Source organism: Chiloscyllium plagiosum, unplaced genomic scaffold (assembly GCF_037043375.1).
Source record: "Chiloscyllium plagiosum isolate Xiang-an unplaced genomic scaffold, Cpla_swu_hap1 HiC_scaffold_47, whole genome shotgun sequence".
Classification (NCBI taxonomy): domain Eukaryota; kingdom Metazoa; phylum Chordata; class Chondrichthyes; order Orectolobiformes; family Hemiscylliidae; genus Chiloscyllium; species Chiloscyllium plagiosum.
Genome location: NW_028270185.1, coordinates 8,292,754 through 8,318,240, shown reverse-complemented (window position 1 = coordinate 8,318,240; position 25,487 = coordinate 8,292,754). Strand labels below are relative to the sequence as shown.

The following is a 25,487-nucleotide window of genomic DNA, read 5'->3' as shown; positions in this document are numbered from 1 at the left end:
TACCCTCCCAAGCTCTGAAGCTGGACTCCATTGACCCCAGTCTAAATCCTGGGGCTCCCACTAATTGGGTGAACGGCGAAGTCTTAAACAAATTGCCCTCACCCTGCTGCATCATCCTCCATGCTTTTACCGTAGTTATGATAATCGGACTTTCACAGTGCTCAACCACCAACCTCATCTTATCCATGAACGGTAAGTTTATGACGGGACACTTTGCCTACTAGGCCTCCACATCAAGCCATATCGATTTTGGGTCATTGTGCACCCATTCACCTCCATATGACAACAAAGTGCCTCTTTGATATTTCTTCAAATCCGGGAGGTCCATTCCCCCTACATTTTGTGGAAGCTGCAAATTTAATTTAGGGATACCTCCAGCACCAAATAAATGATCCAAGCCATCCCACAAACCTCTGCAACACCTGTTTGGGTATCGTTATGGACTAAGCCAGACCACTCAAAACATTCTGAAGCAGGCAGCTGAGACCATAACTTCGCAATTTATTTCGCTAAGTGTACAATGAAAATTACCCGGATTAAATTAGTTAGGTTGACTACTAGATTTAAAAACAGAAAAACGTTTATTCACAAAATTACGCAATGAAACACAAAGAACAGAATAAGGAACCTCTACAGAACTCAGTCTGTCCAAACGAGACTTAATTATGCTGTTCTGAATATACACAACAGTCCCGATAATCAAACTCCCTTTAAAACCCAATATAAATGGAACACATGCTTACAGATTGAAGTTGAAGGGCAGAAAGTGACAGAGAGAGAGAGTTTCCACACAGCTCCATGTTGAACTCCTCACCAGTTCAAGACTGAACTAAACTGCTCAGCGAGAGAGCTGACTACTCCCCGTTCATTATACAGGTCACTTCTAAAACATGACCACTTTGGCCTGAAGTCTCATCTGTTTACATATAAACAAAAGGCCTCTCAAAATCCTTTTCATCTCTGTACCAAACCAGACTGATGGGAGCCCGGCCTGGTTTATTACCCCTCTGAAAAAAATCAAATACAGAGTATCCTTGAGCCAAGGAACAGCTTTTAGAAAAAAAGGGACTAGCTTTGTGACAGTATTATAACGGGAGCATCCTCATAGGATATAGCAGCCGAGGAAGAACATTCATTTTAATCAAGGCTACACAGCCAAGCCATGACATGTGTAGTCCCTCCCATCGCTGCAAGTCCTGCTTGATCCTCTCAAATAGATGCACAAAGTTAGCTCTGTACAGCTACCGGAAGCGAGGGATAATAAAAATTCCCCAGATAAAGATGAAAACCTTTCTGTAATCACCTCAAGGGAAATTCCATTCTGCCTTCCAGCTTCAGTACCTCCACCACCCATCCGCCCCATGGGTATGACCTCCAATTTTGTAACATTTGTAGACATTGAATAATTTAGTTTTTTTTTACCGGGGTGTGGATTTTTTTTTTTGGTTAGCTAAAAACAAAAGGACCTCGTTCACACAGAGAATGATTTTGTGTTCCCCAACTCTCACTTCCAATGCTGTTATTTCAGGGTCTTTTTGGATATTCTCCACCAGTGGTTCAAGTACCAAGGTGAACAGTAGCGACGACAAGGGGATCCTGGCTGGCTACCCCTCCCCACACCAACGTTGCGCAATTTAACCCCATTTGTGACAACTGTCGCCTTGGGGTCTTTATATAACACTGCCACCCACCAGACGAAGGCCCCTCCCAGACCAAAACGATCCAGAACAGCAAAGAGATACGACCATTCCACCCCATCAAAAGCCTCTTCTGTATCCAGGAGACGACCAAACCTGGAACTGTTCTCTGCTGACATATTTGCATGATATTCAACACCTGCCTGATATTGTGGAGGAGCTGCAGCCCTTGATAAATACCCGCCTGGTCCTTTTTTATAATAATGGGCAGCACTGTCTCCAACCTCAGAGCCAACACCTTTGATAGAATTTTAAAATCCACATTCAACAATAAGATGGGTCTGTATGATGCGCAATCCTTGGGGTCTTTCCCTTTCTTTAAGATAAGGGAGATATTAGCCTCCCTAAGAGAGGACGGAAAACAGTCATAGAGTCACAGAGACGTACAGCATGAAAACAGACCCTTCGGTCATGCCGACCAGATATCCTAAACTAATCTAGTCCCATTTACCAGCACTTGGCCCATATCCCTCCAAACCCTTCCTATTCATATACCCATCCAGATGCCTTTTAAATGTGTAATTGTACCAGCCTCCACCACTTCCTCTGGCAGCTCATTCCATACACGCACCACCCTCTGTGTGAAAAAAGTCTCTTTTATATCTTTCCTCTCTCACCCTAAACACATGTCCTCCAGTTCTGTACTCCCCCACCCCAGGGAAGAGACTTTGTCTATTTATCCTATCTACCCCCCCCCCTCATGATTTTATAAACCTCTATAACATCATCCTCTGATGCTCTAGGGAAAACAGCCCCAGCCTATTCAACCTCTCCCTATAGCTCAAATCCTCCAACCCTGACAACATCCTTGTAAATCTTTTCTGAATCCTTTCAAGTTTCACAACATCCTTCTGATAGGAAGGACACCAGAATTGTACGCAATATTCCAACAGTGGCCTAACCAATGTCCTGTACAGCCACAACATGACCTCCCAAATCCTGTGCTCAGTACTCTGACCAATAAAAGAAAGCATACATACGCCTTCTTCACTATTTTATCTACCTGCGACTCCACTTTCAAGGAGCTGTAAGCCTGCACTCCAAGATCTCTAAGACCTTACCATTAAGTGTATAAGTCCTGCTAAGATTTGCTTTCCCAAAATGCAGCACCTCACATTTATCTGAATTAAACTCCATCTGCCACTTATCAGCCCATTGGTCCATCTGATCAAGATCCCATTGTAATCTGAGGTAACCGTCTTCGCTGTCCACTACACCTCCAATTTTGGGGTCATCTTCAAACTTACTAACTGTACCTCTTATGCTCGCATCCAAATCATTTATGTAAATGACAAAAAGTACTGGATCCAGCACTGATCCTTGTGGATCTCCACTGGTCACAGGCCTCCAGTCTGAAAAACAACCCTCCACCACCACCCTCTGTCTTCTAACTTTGAGCCAGTTCTGTATCCAAATGGCTAGGCCTCCCTTTATTCCATGAGATCTAACCTTGCTAACCAGTCTCCCATGGGGAGCCTTGTCAAACACCTTACTGAAGTCCATATAGATCACATCTACTGCTCTGCCCTCATTAATCCTCTTTGTTATGTTAGCGCGGATGAAATGATATCAGTCCGAGCCCAGAGTGCGGTTCAACAATCGGTAACGTTTATTGATACAGTAACACCGGCGGAGACCAACCGAGGTCCGAATCTCGGCTGGTCTGCTGTTCCCGCGCGCTGCTACACATTATATACCTTTCTTTGTCAGGATGTGAGGATTTTGAGTATGAATGGGATGATAGTTCCCCATCATCGCTGGAGTAGGTGCAAATGGTGGGTTTCCTGTCGTCCCAGGAGTGTACACACAATAGGGTGCTAATTGGATTATGTAAACGGGTCCGGGTACTATCTGCTTGTCTCTCTCTGGAGGGCTGGGGGCTAGCACCCCCCTTTGTTCCCTTGGGATGCTGGTGTGTATTAGTCTGTTCGTTCCTGTCTGGTGGATGCCTGTCCTTTGTGTCAGGACGGTTCTGTATTGATGAATATGGGTGTGTTTCAGTCAGTCTCTTGATGTGATTAGGAGATGGGTTTCCATATTAATTAGCTCCGGAGTTTCGGTCTATGAGTCATGGTTAGTGTCTGGCCTAGTGTGGATTTGATCTGTCCTCTGGCTCCCATCTCCCGGTCACATGGGCGGACCGGCAGCTGCTGAGTTCTGTGGGTTTAAGCTGCGGCTGCCGTTTAAAACACAAAATGAATTCCTATAGTTTTACCGATGTAGGCAAAGTCCCGTGGAAAATGCGGGATGGCTCTGATGCCCGCTTGCAGTTACTTCTTCAAAAAAACTCAATCAAGTTTGTGAGACATGATTTCCCACACACAAAGCCATGCTGACTATCCCTAATCGGACCTTGCCTTTCCAAATACCTGAACATCCTGTCCTGGTTATATGAGTGACTATACATCTCCAGCAGTGGTTCAGCCAACATGTATATGAACCCCTTGTAAAATTCACTCGGGAATCCGCCTAGACTGGGTGCCTTACCACTTTGGAGCTGCATTACCACCTCCTGCACCTCCTGCACTGTTAGAGCTGCATTACCACCTCCTGCACCTCCTGCACTGTTAGAGCTGCATTTAAAAGAGAGGCTTGATTTGCGTTTATTCTAGGGAGGTCCAAGTTTTCCAAGAAGGATTCCATCCTTGCATTTTCATCCCCACATCTGTATAAAACTCCTGGAATCTGGCATTGATATTCCTCAATTCACGATTGACGTTACCGGCTCACTCCCTGATCGACAGTGTGGATTGTGGAGCACTTTCCTTCCTAGCCTGGTAAGCCAGGTATCCACCTGGCTTATCCCCATACTCAAACAGCCATTGCTTTGCAAAGGAGACCCCTCTCTTCGCCACTTGTGTGAGCACTGAGTCCAGAGCAGCCCAGAGAGCCATGACCCGTTGTAATTTGACCACGGATGGTCTGGTGTAATATGCCGACTTGGCTGCCTTCAACTAGGCCTCAAGCATCCGCCGCTGCTCCCCCCTCCAGCTCCTTCGCCTTCTCATACCCCTTAAGAATGCTCTGGTGGTCTCCCAGAGCACTGATGGATTGCCGGCCATACCCCGAATGATGTCCCAAAAAGTCATGAACTCCATTGTGAACAAAGTTGCCATCCTTCATCAAAAACGGATCCATGCACCCCACTACCGTGTGCCTGCCCCACTACCGTTGGTCATGACATCTAAGTATACTGCCGCAGGGTCCGAAATAGTTATGCTCCCAATTCTGCAAGCTAATACCAAATCTGAACAAACCGACGGGACAACGAACATATCAGTTCTGTGTGGCACTTGTGTGGGCTGGAGGAGAAGGTAAACTCCCTTCCGTTTAGGTGGAGATTCCTCCACACATCCACTAGCCCCAGTTCCTTACACAAGTCCACTAACTGTCTAGACTGCTGAGGTGTACCCGACAGCCCTTTTGGTATCTTGTCTACCCCAGGGTCCATTAAAGTCCCCTCCAATAATTGTATGGCACGCCCCAAGAGCCATTAACTTAGCAACTGCATCAAGTAAAAACTTGAGAGGGTGTGCTGGGGGACAGTAAACATTCAGGATGCTATACTCTTCTCCGTGTATCAGCGCCTCATGAATGACGAACCGTCTATAGTCATCCTTGATTTGATCTGTCACCTGGAATAGGAGGTTCTTTCGTACCAGTATGGCCACTCTTCTACTTTAGTTAAAGGAGGAAAGGAGTAGCCTATCATATCCCTGCCTGCTGTAAATTCAGATGTTCCCTATCAGTCAGATGTGTCTCTTGCAACAGCGCAATGTCAACCGTTTCCTCCTTAAGATTTGAGAACACCTTTTTCCTTTTATTGGGGAGTGGCTTCCCTTTATATTCCAGGTGCACCACCTGAACCGATCACTACCCATGACCACACACTACAGCCCGTAGTCCCCAGCGAAGAGAAAGCCCATTCAATGTGCGACGAGTGGAGAAAAAACAGACTTTATCAAATCTGAAGACTATTCCAATAGCACTACTAGAACTACCAAAACTAAACAAACTAACCTCTACTCCTAACTTAAACAAATAAACACAAATTTCCAGAGATTCCCCCCACCCCGCCTTGCCCATAGGGGGCATTCACTCCCAACTTCATAACCATCCGAACACCTTCCAGATAAGACCGCACCCAAAACCCAAGCAATGGAAAAAAGCACATATTATTATTATTATTATTATTTACACTCCCACCAGTTAACAATGGATGGCCACCCCTCCCCCTCCTCATCTCAACCCCACACATCTTTAGAACAAAGGAGTAACCACCCCTCACCCAGCAAAACAGAACAATAGAATAATTAATAACCTCAAAACAGATATAATATAAAACACACCGGACTTTACACCTGAGCAATATCAAGCCTATAAAGCCTGAAACCACAAAAGGGAAAAGAACAAAGAGAAAGAAGATACAAAAGAAAGGTATGCCATTGTCCATTCACCTCTTTTCTTCCTTCTTGGCCAAAATCTATCATTGCAGTGAGTCCAAACATCCTTTTACATTTTCTGCCAAATCGAAGTTGTAGACAGATCCCCCATAACTGAAACATAGCTCTGCAGGTTACCTCAGAGAGTATTGAATGTTTAAATCTCTCAGTTTTTTTCTTTACACTAGACCTTCCTTTTCTTAATTATAGCCCCAGAAAACTAATGAAAAACATTATTTTCGAGCCTTTATAAGCCAAAGCCTGTGGATCTTTTCCCAGTCTTCTGGCTGTTTCTATTATTAAGTGCTTTTTCTTGTAATGCTGGAGTCGCACTAGGACTGGACAGGGGCGCTGGGCCCACCTGGATCTGCACAATGCGATCTGGTAGGCCCACTCCACACTGACCTGGCCTAACTCAATCTCCCAGCCCAGCAACCCTGGAAGTCGACCCTCGAGGAAGTCAGCGAGGTTTTCACCTTCTTCACATTCCAGTAAGCCCAAGATGTGTAGATTTTTTTTCTCTGACCTCGATTTTCGAGGTCATCAACTTGTTCCTGCAGGGCCCAAACCTGGCCTTCCAGGGTTCAGACCCACCCCTCGGAGCTCTCCGTCGCGCCCTCTGAGGCTGCAGTCCTCTGCTTCATCGCCTCCATGTGCTGATCCAAAGCCTGGGTCTCCTTGCTCAGGTTCGCCAACATGGCAGTGATTGGTTCCAGCACTCCCTCAATCTTTTCACGGAGTTTTGTAAACTCCGTTAGTAACTGCTGCTGCTCCATTGAACTCAAGGGCACCGCCTAAGGAGTATAGGTAACGGCCGTGGGTGTACCCGATGTAGTAGGGGAGTGCCCTGCTTGCTGCTCTCCCCTAGGCCCTTTTCATTTCAACATCTTCATATTAGCTCCAAATCAGGGTGCACGGTGGCTCAGTGGTTAGCACTGCTGTCTCACAGCACGAAGGGGTGGCACAGTTGCTCAAGATACGGGTGGCACAGTTGCTCAAGTGGTTAGCACTGCTGTCTCGGTGGTTAGCACCAGGGTCCCAGATTCGATTCCAGCCTCGGGCGACTGTCTGTGTGAAGTTTGCACATTCTCCCTGTGTCTGTGTGGGTTTCCTCTGGGTGCTCCAGTTTCCTCCCACAGTCCAAAGATGTGCAGGTCAGGTGAATTGGCCGTGCTAAATTGCCCATAGTGCCATTAGGTGCATTAGTCAGAGGGAAGTGGGTTACTCTTCGGAGGGTTGGTGTGGACTGGTTGGGCCGAAGGGCCTGCTTCCACACTGTAGGTAATCTAATCTTCCAAATCCTGATTTAAAGAGGCTCTAGGTATTCTATTTATTTTAAACTACAGACTTTCCTCAGGGGTGATTAATGGCGGGAGGATGGTAGGAGCCCACCTTGCCTGGAGTATGGCTCAGAGACCAACACAGTAGACTGTTCACAGTAGACCATCTTGAATCTCGAGTTGACATTTCATGGAAGAGCTCATGCTTGAAACATTGATTCTCTTGCCCCTCGGATGCTGCCTGACCGGCTGTGCTTTTCCAGCGCCACACTCTTCGAACCTGACTCTCCAGCATCTGCAGTCCCCACTTTCTCCTCAGATTCTGTAAGGACCAGCTGGCTGACCTCATTCCATTCAGTACGCAGTCCTCTGACAATGTTGCAAGTGATGGTCCCTTTAAGAATGAGCCGAGGCATGCTGCTGAAACCACAGAAGTGTTACAGCCCTGAAGGAGGCCATTCATTCCATCGCACCTATACCGTCTCTTCAAATGAGCATCATTTCCAAATGCCAATCTCCTACTTTCTCCCCCATACCTTTCCAACACCATTTTAATCTCAATAACAGAGAGCAGATGATCATATATTTAAAGGCTTGTTTTTTTAAAAAAATTCTGACTAAAAGGGATTGCAGGAAGTGGATAAAGCAGTTTGATGTTTGAATTGAACAATGAAATGCAGTTGTGGCCGACAGACTGACTCCTGTTTCAGTCAATGGATGATTAACAATATAACAGCCCACCCCATCCAAAACTCTGGCCCAGCACTGATGCTAAGTAGCATATCGAAAATGACCAGCTTTCCTGTCTATTCAATAAACATCTTTAATGTCCATACTCGATCGAGCTAAACTTAAAATGATCAAAAAGCAAAGCCTTACTTTTCAAATTCAAGAAACAAGCATATTGCAGGATTAGGACCTTCAGGTTTTAAAATGACAGCCTCGAAGGAACAGGAGACAAGCAGAGTTAATTACTGAGTAAAACAGCTTGCAGGTGAGGAAGGTAAGTGTAACATTCTCTAAATTTTCTGTGGAATTCCTGTCATACCTCGCCCCTTTGTTCTTGCGACTCAAGTTAATTTGTTAGTTTCCCTCTAAACCCTTCCTTTTCATCTACCCATCCAGATGCCTTTTAAATGTTGTAATTGTGCCAGCCTCCACCACTTCCTCTGGCAGCTCATTCCATACACATACCACCCTCTGTGTGAAAATGTTGCCCCTAAGGTCCTTTTTATACTAGATTAGATTGCCTACAGTGTGGAAACAGGCCCTTCAGCCCAACAAGTCCGCACCAACCCTCTGAAGAGTAACCCACCCAGACCCCTATATTTACCCCTGACTAATGCACCTAACACTATGGGCAATTTAGCACGGCTAATTCACCTGACCTGCACATCTTTGGACTGTGGGAGGTAACTGTAGGAAACTGTGAACCCACAGAGACACGGGATGAATGTGCAAACTCCACACAGACAGTTGCCTGAGGCGGGAATCGAACCTGGGGCCCTGGCGCTAACCACTGAGACAGCAGTGCTAACCACTTGAGCAACTGTGCCACCCCCATCTTTCCCTTCTGACTTTAAACCTATGCCCTCTAGTCTTGGACTCCCCTACCCTGGGAAAAAGACATTGGCTGTTCACCCTATTTGTGCCCTTCATGATTTTATAAACCTTTATGAGGTCACCCTTCAGCCTCTGACGCTCCAGGGAAAACAGCCCCAGTTTATTCAGCATCTCCCCATCGCTCAATCCCTCCAACCCTGGCAACATCCTTGTCGATCTTTTCTGAACCCTTTCAAGTTTCACAACCTCTTTCCTACAGCAGGGAGACCAGAACTAAACATAGTATTTCAAAAGTGGCCTAACCAATGTCCTGTAGAGCCACAACATGACATCATAGCTCCTAAAATCAATGCACGGACCAATAAAAATTCAATGAATAAATTTTGAATATAAAGCTAGCCCTGGTAATGATGACTAGCAGCAAAAGCAGAAATTGCTGGAAAAGCTCAGTAGGTCTGGCTGCATCTGTGGAGAGGAATCAGAGTTAATCTTTTGGGTCAAGTGACCCTCCCTCAAAACTTTTCCCGCAGTTTCTGTTTTTGTTTTTGATTTTCAGCATCCGCAGTTCTTTCGGTTTTAATGATGAGCAGAATCTAGTTCATTCCTGAAGAAGGGCTTATGCCCGAAACGTCGATTCTCCTGTTCCCTGGATGCTGCCTGACCTGCTGCGCTTTTCCAGCAACACATTTTCAGCTCTAGTTCACTCATATCCATTAGGGGAGAAAGTAGAGGTATTGAGGTTGACGATACAGGAGCCCATTGAGTCAAAAACAACTGCCTAACTAACTCTTCCATCTTTACCCAGTCTGCCCTGCATGTGACTTCAGACCCACAATGGTATGCTTGACTCTGAACAGTCTCCTGCAAAAGCTTAGTGAGGCAATCAATGCTGGCTTTACCGGTAAAAAGGAAAACTATAGCAATTTTACCATGCCCTGGATTGCTGTTTGTTTGAGGGATAAATATTCAAAGTTGTAAAGGGTGGCGCTGGAAAAGCACAGCAGATCAGGCAGCATCTGAGGAGCAGGAGAGTCGCCCTCGTCAGGAATGCACTGAGAAACTGTCCTACTCTTCTTTGAGGTTGTGATGTGATATACGTTATACCCACCCCCACTGGCTTCATTGGATCATTGCATCTGCAAGGCTGCGCCTCCAACAGTGCAGCACTACCTCAGCGCCGCACTGGGTATGAGAGGGAATTGTTATGTTGGAGCCCTGAGTGGGATGTGAACCCAGCACCCTACGATTTAGGTGACGGTGCCAAGTGAGCAAAGACTGAAACGAAAATGGAAATAATTGAAAAAGCTCAGCAGGACTGACAGCATCTGCGGAGAGAAATCACTCGGGACGAGTGATCCTACCTCAGAATTCCTCGCTCGACCCAAAACGTTAACTCTGATTTCTCTCCACAGATGCTGCCAGACCTGCTGAGCTTTTCCAAATATTTCCATTTTTGTTTCTGATTTACAGCTTCCACAGTTCTTTCGGTTTTTATTGGGTAAAGACTGATGGCGTGCTGTTTTCGCATGTCTCAGGTGCTTAGGAGGCACACCTTGTTTAAGGAACAGGTGATGCTGTGACAGAGAAGCTGTAGATATTCAGCAAAGATATGTGAAATTAGCCAGGAGGGCATTCTTTCATACAAACCTGTATTGTGGTTCTTACAAACACTTTCAAGAATACTCTTTCATCCAAAGTGTTCACTTAGGTAATTGTTTTGCAATTATACTTCTCTTCAATTATGCATCATTGCCAATCTGATATTGGAGTGTTAGTTAACGTCCCCCGGGAGGTTCTATGTCAACAGAGAAGAAAGCACTTAGCAACCATTTGAAGGAAAACTGTCTGCTTGCCTCCCTTGCATTACATTCAGCATGGCAAATAACCCACAATCGATTCCTGCTGAAGATGTTTACAGGATGCATCAAGTTGGAGGTTTTGAAAATGGTAGGGTGCTGAGATCATTCAAACCCCATCATCAAAGTCAGTCGACGCCATGTTATGGTCCAACAGGTTTATTTGCAATCACAAACTTTCAGAGGGCTGCTCCTTCGTCAGGTGAAGTGAAGTCAGGTGGCTTCACCTAAGGAAGGGGCAACGCTCCGAAAGATATTGTGATTTCAAATAAACCTGTTGGACCATAACCTGGTGTCATGTGACTCCTGTCTTTGTCCGTCCCAGTCCAACACCGGCACCACTACATCGGTTAAGACACACAAGGGAGAAAATTGTTGTTTGAGCACAGACTACTTAATCGGAAGCAGTCCTCTCGTAGAATGGCTTGTAGCTTGTATTGTGAATCTTCCCTCACATTATTAATTCATGGGACATCGGTATCACTGACTGGGCCCAGCATTTATTGCTCGTCCCTAATTTCCCCTTGGGGTTGAGCTGCCTTCTTGAACCGCTGCAGTCCGCATGCTGTGGTTAGACCCACAATGCTATTGGAGAGGGAACTCTCGGATTTTGACCCAGTGACACTGGGAACAGTGATATATTTCCAAGTCAGGATGGTGAGTGGAGGGGAACTTGAAGGTGGTGGTGTTCCCTGTATCTACTGCCCATGTCCTTCCAGATGGAAGTGGTCGTGGGTTTGGAAGGTGCTGTCTGAGGATCTTTGGTGAATTTCCTCACTGCATCATATAGTTAGTACACACCACTGCTATTGAGCGACTGTAGAGGGAGGGAGTGGAATGCAGGCTGTTTTGTCCTGGATGATGTTGAGCTTCTTGAGTGTTGTTGGAGCTGTCCCCATCCAGGGCAATTGGGGGGTGTTCCATCACACTCCTGACTGTGTCTCATAGATGGTGGACAGGCTTTGGGGAGTCAGAAGGTGAGTTATTCACCATTCATAGCATTCATTCAGCCACCTCTTGACCGGAGTGTTTTCCTAACAAATCCCAATCCTTCTGTACAATGTACCTGTGCCAGTAATAATGTCTATTTCTTTGCTACAGCGGATGCAATAGCACTTGGCAATGATGCTGGAGTGGTAATCCAGAGGCCCGGCTTAATGCTTTGGGTGCATGACTTCAAATTTTGCCATGGCAACTGGTGGAATTATAAATTCAACAAATAAGTTTGGAATACAAAGCTCATCTCAGCGAGGAAATGTCTATTTATTATTCTTTAAAAATCTGATTCTCTAATGCCTTTTACGACAATAAATCTGCTGCTCTTACCCTACATGTAGGTCCATATCCACATCGAGGTGTTTGACTTTTAATTGTCCCCTGAAATGGCTGAGCAACCTACTCAGTTGAGGGGGTGATAGATGCGGGCCTGGCTAATGACACCCTTATATTGAAGATGGGTGGGTCCCACTGGGCATTTTCTTCTCTTAGACAAACACTCTGTGCGGCACAGCACGGTGGCTCAGTGGTTAGCACCAGGGACCCAGGTTCGATTCCACCCTCGGGCGACTGTCTGTGTGGAGTTTGCACATTCTCCCCGTGTCTGCGTGGGTTTCCTCTGAGTGCTCTGGTTCCCTCCCACAGTCCTAAGATGTGCAGGTTAGGGTGGATTGGCCATGCTAAATTGCCCGTAGTGTTAGGTGCATTAGTCAGAAGGAAATGGGTCTGGGTGGGTTACTCTTCAGAGGGTTGGTATGGACCTGTTGGGCCAAAGGGACTGTTTTCACACTGTAGGGAATTGAATCTAATCTAATCTTTATTCATTCATGGGATGTGGGCGTGACTGGCTAGGCTGCATTTATTACCCGTCCCTAATTGCCCAGAAGGGCAGTGTAAGAGTCAACCGCATCGCTGAGGGTCTGGAGTCACGTGTGATCCAGACCAGATAAGGATGGCAGGTTCCTTCCCTAAAGGACATTAATGAACCAGATGAGATTTTCTGACAGTGGATTCATGGTCATCATTAGACTTTTTGTTCCTGGTTTTTATTGAATTCAAATTCTACCATCTGCCCTGGCAGGATTTGAACTTGGGTGCCCAGAACATTATCTGGGTCTCTGGTTTAACAGTCCAGCAATAATACCACTAGGTCACTGTCTCCCCTCATCACCGAGGTGCATTATTCCCCTCTCACTCCATTTTTTTAGTCCCTCCTTCCTTTGCTAGATTTCCTTTCTTTAGTCTGAACTGCTTCCCTGGCCATTGTGTGTCAGGTCATCTGCGTGCACAATATTTTGAAGAAATCTGTTTGGGTATGTTACAATACATCTCTGGAGCAGGGAGGGCTTGAAAATCAGGCCTTTTAGCCCAGAAGTAGGGATGCTACCACTGCACCGTAAGGCCCTTCTCATCAGCCTACTATATTATAGACACTTCTATTATATTTTTAAGATCCATAAATGAAGGGCATTATCTAAGTAAGTGCCTAGAACACTTCTAGGCTGGCTGTGGCATAGCAGTAGTGTCCCTACCCTTGGACCTGAGTTCGTGTGCTACCTCTCCAAAGGTGTGTAATAACATCTCTGCATGGGTTGATTAGTAAAATAGGTGAAATAAAACAAAGGGCCCTCATGTGGTGCAGTGTCCCTACTCCTGGACCAGGACGCCCCTGTTCAAGTCTCACCTGCTGCAGAAGTGGGTAATAATGTCTCTAAAGAGTTTGGTTAGAAAAATAGGTTGAGTTAAAAGATAAAATACCCAGAGAACTTCGAAAGAGAAACTGCTGTTATTGTCACATATTGGTTATGTCACTGGAATAGTTTTCCAGAAACCTGCATTAATGTTTCTTTTGATTTGTCGATTTGTGTTGCAATGTCCTTTTAAATGGGTGGCGTGGTGCCTCAATAGTTAGCATTGCTGCCTCACAGCACCAGGGACCCAGATTCAATTCCCACCTCGGGCAGTGTCAGTGTAGAGTTTGCACATTCTCCCCCTGTCTACGTGGGTTTCCTCCGTGTGCTCCGGTTTCCTCCCACAGTCCAAAGATGTGCACGTCAGGTGAATTGGCCATGCTAAATTGCCCGTAGTGTTAGGCGCATTAGTCAGGGGTGGATGTAGGGGAATGGGTCTGGGTGGGTTGCTCTTCGGCGGGTCAGTGTGGACTTGTTGGGCCAAAGGGCCTGTTTCCACACTGTAGGGAACCTAATCTAAAGTTCTTTCACCCTGTGAATTTGTTTGATTTGGCTTAATTGGTTAATTAAAATAGTTTATAGAGAGTCTGCAGGAACACGGGGGTTTCAGTTGTGAATTGGGCATGTGTAATGCTACATTTTTCAATAAAGCTATCATCTGGAAAAATATAATAGTGTTAGATTTCATGCTTTACCAACTGGTTCAGGATAGACTTAACTTGGCAGAATGACCCTGGATTCTCAAATTCCTTGTTTCTGAAAAGATCCTTGTACCAGCTGATGTGTGACTTGAGAAACTTCAATTTGTTGTTTAATTTTAGATTCTAATTCCTTGGCAATGTTCCTTTTTTTTCAAATAGCGTAGTCATCTCCCCAGTTTTGTGGCCCAGTGAGTAGCGTTGTTGGCTCTGGTTCAAGACACACTGCAGGTCCTGATGACGAAAGAGAAGCGTTAGAAAGTGATCATCAACCGGTAAACCATTGGATATGCCGACAGAAGGCAGTAAGATGGAAGAGGAGCACCATCGTTAATGTAGAATGTCTCCCCCACCAAGTTCACACTACTGCTTCTGAGAATAGACTAATGACTTATCCCAGCAATAACAAACTAGCCACTGAGACAGAAATCTGCATGTTTTTTACCTGTCACTGTCTCACTAGGCATGGGAAAGAACCATAAAAGGATGAATCACACAATACAGATTATAGCCCAACAGGTTTATTTAGAAGCACTAGCTTTCGGAGCACAGCTCCTTCAACAGGTGGTAACCAGCTGATAGAGCTGCGTTCCAAAAGCAAGTGCTTCCAAATAAACCTGTTGGGCTATAACCTGGTGTTGTGTGATTTTTAACTTGGTCCACCCCAGTCCAACAATGGCATCTCCACATCCTAAAAGGATGGAAGTCTTTGTCCAACCAATAGCCGTTTTCCCTGAAACTATTGAATGCATTTTAATAAATGATGATCTGAGGTGAGCATCTATTGCAGCACCTGTCGCTGTATTTCCATTAGAACCGCTACATGAGCTGTTGCTAATTTGAATTTTGACCAGATTATTTCAAATTGTTCTGTCATGTCACAAACAACTCAATGAATTGTGAACAGACACTGAGGGTGAGGACACACTGAGGCAAACAAAAGGGTGTGCCTTTTTCACCAGTTATATCATCTATTTCTGCGTTGCCGCTGAGATTTTGATGTGATTCTGTCCATCCCTTTTCCAGAACAATTGCAGACTGAGACAAGGAAAGGGTGTAGTTTACTAATTTCAGAGCCAGAAATGCAAAGGTCAACCAGAACAGCTCTAGAGTTGATTGAGAACAAGTGATGCCAAATAGACTTTGGATTTAAGAGCTTCTTTTTTTGTCCTTGGATGGCCTTAGTCGATTGGAAAAAAAATGGTGATTTACTGATGGTGGTTAATAGATTAGGAATCAGTTTAGGAGAAAGTGAGGACTGCAGATACTGGAGACCAGAGTTGAAAAGTGTGGTGCTGGAAAAACACAGCACCCGATGCTGCCTGGCCTGCTGTGTTTTTCCAGCACCACACTTTTCAACTTAGGAATCAGTGTAGCTCAGCTGGCTGGATTGCTGGTTTACAGAGTAGTGTGATGCCAACAATATGGGTTTGATTCATATAGCTTGGAGATTACAGTGAAGGACTCTCCTTCTCAACCTCTTCCTTGCCCGAGATGTGGTGACCCTCAGGTTAAATCACCACCAGTTGCTTCTGTCCAATGAGAGAAGCCCCCATGGTCTGCTAACTGGTTAATAGATTATTTTTTTAAAAAACACAGGTGATTTGGTGATGGAGAAGAGAAAGAGGTTCTGAGGAATGGTCACTCGACCCAGAAACGTTAACTCTGATTTCTTTCCTCAGATGCTGCCAGACCTGCTGAGCTTTTCCAGCAATTTCTGTTCCTGTTTTTGTTTCTGATTTACAGCATCCACAGTTCTTTCAGTTTTTAGTTAGTGTGTAATAACGTGTTTGAATGGATTGATGAAAAATATCAAAAGCTGGGGTCTGACCATTAACAGGCCCGGGCAGCAGGCTGTGGAAAATGTCCTAATTGCTACCTACCCACATCTCTTCCGCGGCTACGTTCATGCCTGCGTGTCCTTGGAGAGGGAGCATATGGTGTCACCAATATTCTGTAGTGAGAGGTGGGCACCAGAGGGTGGTGGGACTCTTTATCACCCCTTCCAAACCATTTTGACTTAGCCCCCTCATTTTCTCCCGACCTCTTAATCACCTTTGATGGTTAGCATTGTCCTTAACAGGGCCTTGGGCATAGATTAATCAATTGGAAAATGGGTGACTTACTGGCGGTGGAAAAAATATCACGGGTGATTTGGTGATGGTGAAAAAAGAAATGTTGGGTTTTTTGTCAGAGCACTTCTGGAGAAAGAGCTGCAGTTTTCCTTTTGGGATGAGTGAGCAGGATGGTGACTAGCATACAACAGCTCTCCCACAGAAATAAAACTGCACAGAGGCTGGTATTCCCTCACCAAGTCACCCTTTATTTACTCATGCAAAGTACAGTGGTTGCCAGCTCAGAGTCAGCCCCTGAACTGAGGAATTTCTAATAATCCCCTAGTTATATATTTTTTTCTCTTTTTAGGACATAGTGAAGAACAACAAGTGCGTAAATATTTATATTCCACCAGCAGGAAGAAAGGAAACATCCGAGTGGCTAGTGCCAAGCAGTGCCCTTCTCAACGAGGGCAATGCTGAGTGATTGAAAACGTGAAAGGGAGGACAGGGATTAAATCAAAATAGAGTCAAAGGGGGAAATAGAGCACCCCACACCCCACGATGCCCACCTCTCCCTGAAAATCTTGAAGGTGTTGGTAGAGACCGTGTGCTCCTTCTCCATGGACACCCGGACCCATGGAAGAGGGGTAGGCAGTCGGTCCTAACAATCCCTCCAAGGCCCACTGCCTGGACCTGTTAATGGCCATCAAAGGGCAATGCTGTGTGATCAAACAGTGAAGGGAAGGGCAGGGATTGAACAAAATAGAGTTGGAGGGAGAAATAATGCACTCCAATCCCTGCGGCGCCCACCTCTCCCTGAACAACTCCAGGGTGTTGGTGGACACCGCGTGCTCCTTCTCCAAGGACACCCGGGCCCTAACGTAACCACGGAAGAGGGGCAGGCAGTCGGCCCTAACGACCCCTCTACGGCCCGCTGCCTGGACCTGTTGATGGCCAGTTTGGCCAGGCCCAGGAGCAGACCCACGAGGAGGTCTTCAGACCTGCCCTCCCCCCTCCGTACCGGGTGCCCAAAGATCAGGAGCGTGGGACTGAAGTGCAGCCAAAAGCAGAGAAAAAGGTTTTTTAGAAAATCAAAAAGGGAGTGTAAGCGCCCACACCCAATATATACATGGTCCACAGACTCCACAGCGCCACAGAACAAGCAACTGGGCTGGGAGTCTGTGAACCACCGCAATCTGCGGTTGCAGGGGACTGCTGCGTGCAGCACCCTCCACCCCAGATCCCTCAGGGAAAGGGGGAGGACTCCCATGTAGAGAGCCCTCCACTGGGCATCCTCCCCTATTTATATCTGTCAGCCAGGGCTCTCTGACTGATCCAGGTTAACAACCCCAATCAGGGATCTCATGCTCAACAAGATCCACCTGGTTCCAATCACTACACCCACCAACACCATCTTGATGTGCTCCCAACCCATAATTCGACTACATCTTTTTGATATTTGTTATTTCTGTGCTGCCCCGTTAATAATTTGTTAACATGGCAATTTTGTGAATTAGGGTGATTAATATTCCAAAATCACACTGGGTTCTTCCCTAATGAAGAGTTGTTTCCAGATGAGAAAGGTGGAAACGAGTTTGCGATACATTGTAGATTTACAATAAAATCTCTGAAAAGCTTTTGCCACCTAATTCAGCATTTGGTTCAAAGTCCATTAAATAATCCATTAAATTTTGAGGATAAATATTAACCTGGGAGTACTCCCTGCATTTATTTTCATTCATTTGCAGGACATAGGCATCGCTGGCTAGGCAGCATTTATTGTCCATTTCCAATTGCCCTAGAGGGCAGTAAGTCAACAACATTGGCTGTGGGTCTGGAGTCACGTGTAGGCCAGACCAGATAAGGATGGCAGATTCCTTTCCCTACAGGACATTAGTGACCCAGATGGGTACATCCTGAAAGTCAGCAATGGTCATCATTAAATTCTTAATTCCAGATTTTTTTTCATGAATCCAAATGCTACTATCGGCCATTGTGGGATTTGAACTCAGGTCACCAGAATTTTAGCGAGTTTCTGGATTAGTAGCCTAGTGGTATTATTATTAGACTATCACCTCCCTTTTTTTGATATAGTGTTCAATAAGAGAACTTTTATTCTTATCTAAAGAGCAGACAGGGCCCTGATTTAATGTCTCCTCTGAGGGATTGAATCTCCAACAGTGTAGCACTCCCTCAGTATTGAATGTTGGCTTAGACATAGGGCTCAGGTCTCCCACGTGGGACGTGAACCAGGGACAAGAAGATAATACCGTGGAGACATGGCTAGTTCATCTGAGCAGTAGAAGAGTCAGAATTCTCGGCTCTGAATGGGAGACAAAGGAATAATTACAGGAATCTGAAGAAACAAGAGAAGCTGAGATAAAAACAGAACTGAGAAAATGGAAAGAAATGTGTGATCAGAGGCCACTTACTCAGGTTAACTGGAGCAATGTTTAATGTTCTCAAAATGTGCACTAGCATGTCTGAATTTTAAAGAAATCATATTTTGAGTATCTCAATTTTCAGGTACCATGAGGTGAAAGCAAATTCAAAGAACAAAAAACATTACAGCATGGGAACCGGCCCTTCAGCCCTCCAAGCCTGCACCGATCCAGATCCTCTATCTAAACCTGTCGTCGGTTTTCTAAGAATCTGTATCTCTCTGCTCCTTGCCCTTTCGTGTATCTGTCCAGCTACATCTTAAATGATGCTATCATACCCGCCTCTACCACCTCCGTTGGCAATGCGTTCCAGGCACTCACCACCCTCTGCGTAAAGAACTTTCCACACATATCTCCCTTAAACTTTTCCCCTTTCACCTATTACCTTTAGTAATTGAGACCCCCACTCTGGGGAAAAAAACTTCTTGCTATCCACCCTATCTATAGCTCTCATGATTTTGTAGTCCTCACTCAGGACCCCGTCAACCTTTGTCTTTCTAATGAAAATAATCCTAATCTACTCAACTTTTCTTCATAGGTAACACCCTCCAAATGAGGCAACATCTTGCTTAAAACCCCTCTACACCCTCTCCAAAGCATCCACGTCCTTTGGTAATGTGGCAACCAAGAATGTACGCAGTATTCCAAATGTGGCCAAGCCAAAGTCCTATACAACTCTAACAGGACCTGCCAACTCTTGTACTCAATGCAGAACTCTTGCATTCCTGATGAAGGGCTTATGCCCGAAACGTCGATTCTCCTGTTCCTTGGATGCTGCCTGACCTGCTGTGTTTTACCAGCAACACATTTTCAGCTTTGATCTCCAGCATCTGCAGACCTCACTTTCTCCTTGTACTCAATACCCTGTCCAATGAAGGAAAGCGTGCCGTCTGCCTCCTTGACCACTCTATCGACCTCCATTGCCACCTTCAGGGTAAAATGGACCTGACCACCCAGATCTCTCTGTTTTTCCCAGGACTTTTCCACTTACTGTACAGTTCGCTCTTGAATTGGATCTTCCAAAATGCTTCACCTCACATTTTTCCTGGATTGAACTCCATCTACCATTTCTCTGCCCATCTCTCCAATCTATCTATATTCTGCTGCATTCTCTGACAGTCCCCTACACTATCTGCTCCTCCACCAATCTTAGTGTCACCAGCAAACTTGCTAATCAGGCTACCTATACCTTCTTCCAGACCATTTATGTATACTCAAAGCTACAACACAAGGAAACCTTTGTTCTAATGGAGTGAGCTGTTGCCCTGGGAGACAGCTGAGGGGGTTGCAGGGCATGGTTCAGTATGGTATTCAAATTGGAACCGCCTCAATAGCTGAAGAGGAAACATTTGTGGTCGTTACAGATAACGATGAGGGAAATGGTGACCAATTGGAGTGCCGCACCAAAAAGTTGGCACAATCATAGAATCCCTACAGTGTGGAAGCAGGTCATTCAGCCCATTGAGTCCAGACTGACCCTCCAAAGAGCATCCCAACCAGACCCACCCCACCGCCTCCGCCCTATCCTTGCATTCCCCACAGCTAATCCACTTAACCTACACATCCCCGGACACTACGGACAATTTAGCATGGCCAATCCACCCTAACCTGCACACCTTTGGTCTGTGGGAGGAAACCGGAGCACCTGAAGGAAACCCACGCAGACACGGGGAAGAATGTGCACAATCGCCTGAGACTGGAATCGAACCCAGGTCCCTGGTGCTATGTAGCAGCAGCGCTAACCCCTGAAGAAGGGCTGAACATGCTCAGTTGTTGCGTGACGCTCTGTCAATCCATCTTTCCCTGGGACTGCTGAGAGTCCAAAAGGTTAATGGGGAGGGCAGTTTGAAAATAATCTTTTCATGTTTATAGAACAAAATTGTCGATTTCGAAATCAAATTGTGCTGAAACAGTTTACGAATATTTTCTGTTACCTCCAGGCACTCACCCTGTGCTTGTGGTTTCACTGCTATCAGGTGATGCTGGAAATCCAGTTGGCACTCATCCAATAGGAAGTGGCATCTGATTGGCCTGGACTGACTTTACAAGCTGATTGAGTCAATTTGCTGTATATAACAGACCGACTGTTGGGAAGCAAAGTGTTCTGAAGTCTGCCCTCTTGGGTGTCAGAGTTTGTAGCTTGTATTTAAAATCCTGACCCAATTCTTCCTCCCTCATCCAGAAAGATGAGCAAAGCTGCTTTGAAGTAGGTGTCTTATTCTTGTTTGCTTTTCCAACTTTGTAAAATGTAGTTTAAAGACTACAGGATGTGGCTGACCACTGTCGCTGCGCAACTGTGTTTCACTTTGCTGGTCTATTTTTAAGCTGCTACTCCCAGTAATCTGTTTGGTCTATTTGACTTGTAAAGCATGATATCCCTCTCAAAAAGGGTCTGTCTTTCTTAAGATAGTGAAAAGTTTGTGTGGTTTTTCTGTTGCCAGGATACATTCTTAGTATTTTCTTGTTTTTTTTCAATTCCAGTTTGGCTTGTTTTGCACAATGGGTGTATCTTATTCAAAACTGCAATCTTGAGAGTTACTTTTGTAGCATTTTAATCGTGTTTGGTTTCTGAGAAGAAATATTTAATGAGTTTTTAGACGCAAAGCCAACTTTTTTTTCACTTGTGTTCAAAATGCTAACTTGTTCTCTCTCTTCCAATTTGTATAAAGTGAGTCTCCAATTACAGAATTAAATTGTTGATTTTTGAAATCTGGCTGACCAGCTTTACTACTCAAACTATATGTTTAAAAACAATGACCTACTGCAGCACATGCAACAGAAATTCATAGTTGTACAGCGTGGAAACAGACCCTTAAGTCCAACTTGTCATTGCTGGCTGGCTATCCTATATACATCCAGTCCCATTAGCCCCATATCCCTCTAACCCCTTCCTATTTATATACCCATCCAGATGCCTTTTATATGTTATAATTGTACCAGCCTCCTCCATGGGTGGCATGCTGATTCAGTGGTTAGCACTGCTGCCTCACAGCGCCAGGAACCCTGGTTCGATTCCAGCCTCTGGCGACTGTCTGTGTAAAGTTTGCATCCCTGTTTCTGCACGGGTTTCCTCCAGGTACTCCGGTTTCCTCCCATGAGCACAAAGATGTGCAGGTTAGGGTGGATTGGCCATGCTAAATTGCTCAGTGTTCAGGGACCTGTAGGTTAGGTGCATTAGTCAGGGGAATGGGATTGGGTGGGTTACTCTTCGGAGGGTCGGTGTGTACTTGTTGGGCCAAAGGGCCTGTTCCCACACTGTAGGGATTCTATGAAAACTTTCTCTGACAGATCACCCCATTCAGGCACCACTCTTCCCATGAAAGGTTGCTGCTTTGGGGCCTTCTAAATCTTTCCTCTCCTTTAAACTATGCTTTCTTGTTTTGGACTCCCATAACTGAGTAAAAAGACCTTGATCATTTACCCTATCTGTGCCCCTCATGATTTTATAAAGCTCTATAAGGTCACTCCTCAGCCTCCGACGCTCCCGGGAAAACAGCCCCAGCCTGTTCAGCCTAAACCTGTAGCTCAGATCCTCCAACCCTGGCAACATCCTTGTAAATCTTTTCTGAGCCCTTTCAGTTTTTGCAACACCCCTCCTAAAGCAGGGAGACATGAATTGAGTGCAGTATTCCAAAAGTGACCACATATCTGCAACTTCCAGTTGCATGATGTAGTAATACAGGTAACTTGCTGAAATATTATTTGTAGTATGTTTCACGCCCACACCAACATAGTTGTCTTGAGTCGGTCTTCAACTGTCCTGTGTAGTTGTTAGTTCCTTCAGTTGCTTTGGAGCTTGCTTTTTAGCTTCAAGAGCAAGAGTGATGTTGGGAATCACTGGATGAGTGCAGCTCCAACAACACTTGAAGCTTTATCATCCAGGACAAAGCAACCTGTTGTGACTAGCACCACATCCTCAGTAGCAGCAGTGTGTACCATCTGCACAATGCACTGCAGAAATTCACCAAGGCTCCATTAGACAGCACCTTCCAAACCCTCGACCACTTCCATCGAGAAGGACAAGGAAACGCCACCATCTGAAGATTCTGCTCTGAGCTACCCATCATCCTGACTCAGAATCCCTACATTCTGGGGAGAGGCCATTCGGCCCATTGAGTCTGCACTGACTCTCCATCCCAATCCCTGTAACCCCATGGATACCCCACTTAGCACATCCCTGAACACTACGGGGAAATTTAGCACAGCCAATCCACCCTAACCTGCACATCTTTGGACTGTGGGAGGAAGCCCACACAGACATGGGGAGAACATGCACCCTCCATGCAGACAGTCACCTGAGGCTGGAATTCTATTGCTATTCGTTCAATGTCAAAATTCTGGAACTTTGTCTAACGAACAGCATTGTGGGTGTCCCTACACCCCAGGGAGTTCAGTGGCTCAAGAAGGTGGCTGATTGCTATTTTTCTCAAAGGCACTAAGTGTTATCCTCACCAGTGATGCTCATAATGCCAGGAGCTTTTGTTTTAAAATGACTCTCCCAAAAATGTGACTGTTTTTTATTTTCTTTTATTGTATCCTAATTTACACCAAGTTCCATTCCCCTCTCGTATCCTCCACATGCTGGCTCTTGGTTGCACAATGCCTTGTTGTTTTTTAAGAAGTGGGCGGCACGGTGGCCCAGTGGTTAGCACTGCTGCCTCACAGCGCCTGTAGACCCGGGTTCAATTCCCGACTCAGGCGACTGACTGTGTGGAGTTTGCACATTCTCCCCGTGTCTGCGTGGGTTTCCTCCGGGTGCTCTGGTTTCCTCCCACAGTCCAAAGATGTGCGGGTCAGGTGAATTGGCCATGCTAAATTGCCCGTAGTGTTAGGTTAAAGGGGTAAATGTAGGGGTATGGGTGGGTTGTGCTTCGGCGGGTCGGTGTGGACTTGTTGGGCTGAAGGGCCTGTTTCCACACTGTAAGTAATCTAATCTTCTCCCCCTCTTTTTCAAACTGTATCATGGCATCACTACTTCCTTTCTCCAGAGATGCCAGTCAGTGACCATCTCCAACAAGAGACATTCTAATCACTGCCCTTGCTGTTACCATCATTGAATCACCCACCATTCTGGGGGTTACCATTGACCACAAACTCACCTGGACTCACCACATAAACAAAAGCAGGTCAGAGGCAAGGAATCCTTTGGCAAGTAACTCCCCTCCTGACTCCCCAAAGCCTGTCTGCCATCAACAAGGCACAAGTCAGGAGTGTGATGGAATGCTCCCCACTTGCCCTGGATGGAGGTAGCCCCAACAACACTCAAGAAGCTCAACACCATCCAGGACACTGCATCTCCTCCCTCCACCTTTCAGCAGCACCATGTAGAATGCAGCTGTATTCTTGATGAAGGGCTTTTGCCCGAAACGTCGATTTTTACTGCTCCTCGGATGCTGCCTGAACTGCTGTGCTTTTCCAGCACCACTCTAATCTAGATTCTGGTTTCCAGCATCTGCAGTCATTGTTTTTACCTAGTAGCGCCATGTACCAGATTCACTGCAGAAATTTACCCAAGACAGCACCTTCCAAATCCATGACCTCTACCATCCTGAAGGACCTGGAGAGCAGATACATGGGAGCATTAGCACCTTTAAGTTTTCCTCCAAAGCACTCACCACCCTGACTTGGAAATATATCGCCATTCCTTCACCGTTGCTGGGTCCAAAACCTGGAATTCCCTACCTAATGGGATTGTGAATCTACCTACAGTGGTTCAAGAAGGCAGCTCACCACTTGCTCAAAGAGCAACTAGGAATGGGCAAGACCAGCCAGCAACACCCAAGTCCCACAAGTAAATTTTAAAAGAAAAAAGCTCTAAAATCCTTTGGGGATCTGTGCTCCTCTAATTCTAGTTTCTTGGGAGCATGCCTGAATTTAATTATGCCATCATTGGTGCCTGAGCTTTCAGCCAGCCAGACTCTATGGTCTAGGATTTCTCTTGAAAGTACTTTGTCTTTTTAAGATACTCCCTTTTAAAACCACATCTATGACTAAACATTTTGGTCATCTGCTCTAATATTATTGTGGGCATTTTAATTTTGTTTCTTTAATGCATGTGAGTGGCTAATCACTAGTCAAACATGAGCTATTGCTGTAAATTGTGGTGGAGAGGGAACCTTTCAGATTTGAGGGCCAAAGATATTGGTACTAATAATGGAACAGAAAAGGCATGATTAGGGTTTTGGCATTAAAGAGCTCCACAGTTTTAATCAATGTCGTCATCCCACCAAAATCCATCTCTGTAGCTGTCTGATACAACAGGATAGATGTCAATCCAACTGGAAAGCTAGGTTGGTCTCACCAGTATTCTCTGCATTCCAACAATTTAAAATGCCTGTGACCTTAAAATGACTCTGGGAAGAAGGATCTCTCTTGGTGCCCACTTGTGGGGACATTGGGGGAAAATGATCAGAAATTGGTGCAGGCACCAATATGTGGGCACAAACTTCTCTTATTCCCTCATGGGATGAGGGCATCTCTGGCTAGGCCTGCATTTCTTACCCAGAGGGCTGTTAAGAGTCAACCGCACTGCAGTGGGTCTGGAGTCATGTGTAGGCCATTGAACATAGAACATTACAGCGCAGTACAGACCCTTCGGCCCTCAAGTTATGCCGACCTGTCATACCCATCTGAAGCCCATCTAACCCACATTCATCCATGACCAGGTAAGGATAACCGTTTCCTTCCCTAAAGGACACTTCATGAACAAGATGGGCTCTTCCACAACAATTGGCAATGGATTTATGTTTATCATTAGACTCTTAAT

The 25,487-nt window shown here is 45.6% G+C and overlaps 1 protein-coding gene across 3 annotated transcripts in view; it reads left to right on the top strand.

The window, feature by feature from the left end:
• LOC122542797 (echinoderm microtubule-associated protein-like 1) overlaps positions 1 to 25,487 on the top strand; it is a 139,515-nt gene that overhangs the window by 49,672 nt on the left and 64,356 nt on the right. The window contains exon 1 of one of the 3 annotated variants that reach the window (XM_087983993.1): positions 20,763 to 20,927. The exons of the other annotated variants lie outside the window; for them this stretch is intronic. Coding sequence (XP_087840119.1) covers positions 20,908 to 20,927 — 20 coding nt within the window. The 5' untranslated portion in view covers positions 20,763 to 20,907. Of the gene's footprint in view, positions 1 to 20,762; positions 20,928 to 25,487 lie in introns of those variants that run through there. 3 annotated transcript variants of the gene reach the window in all.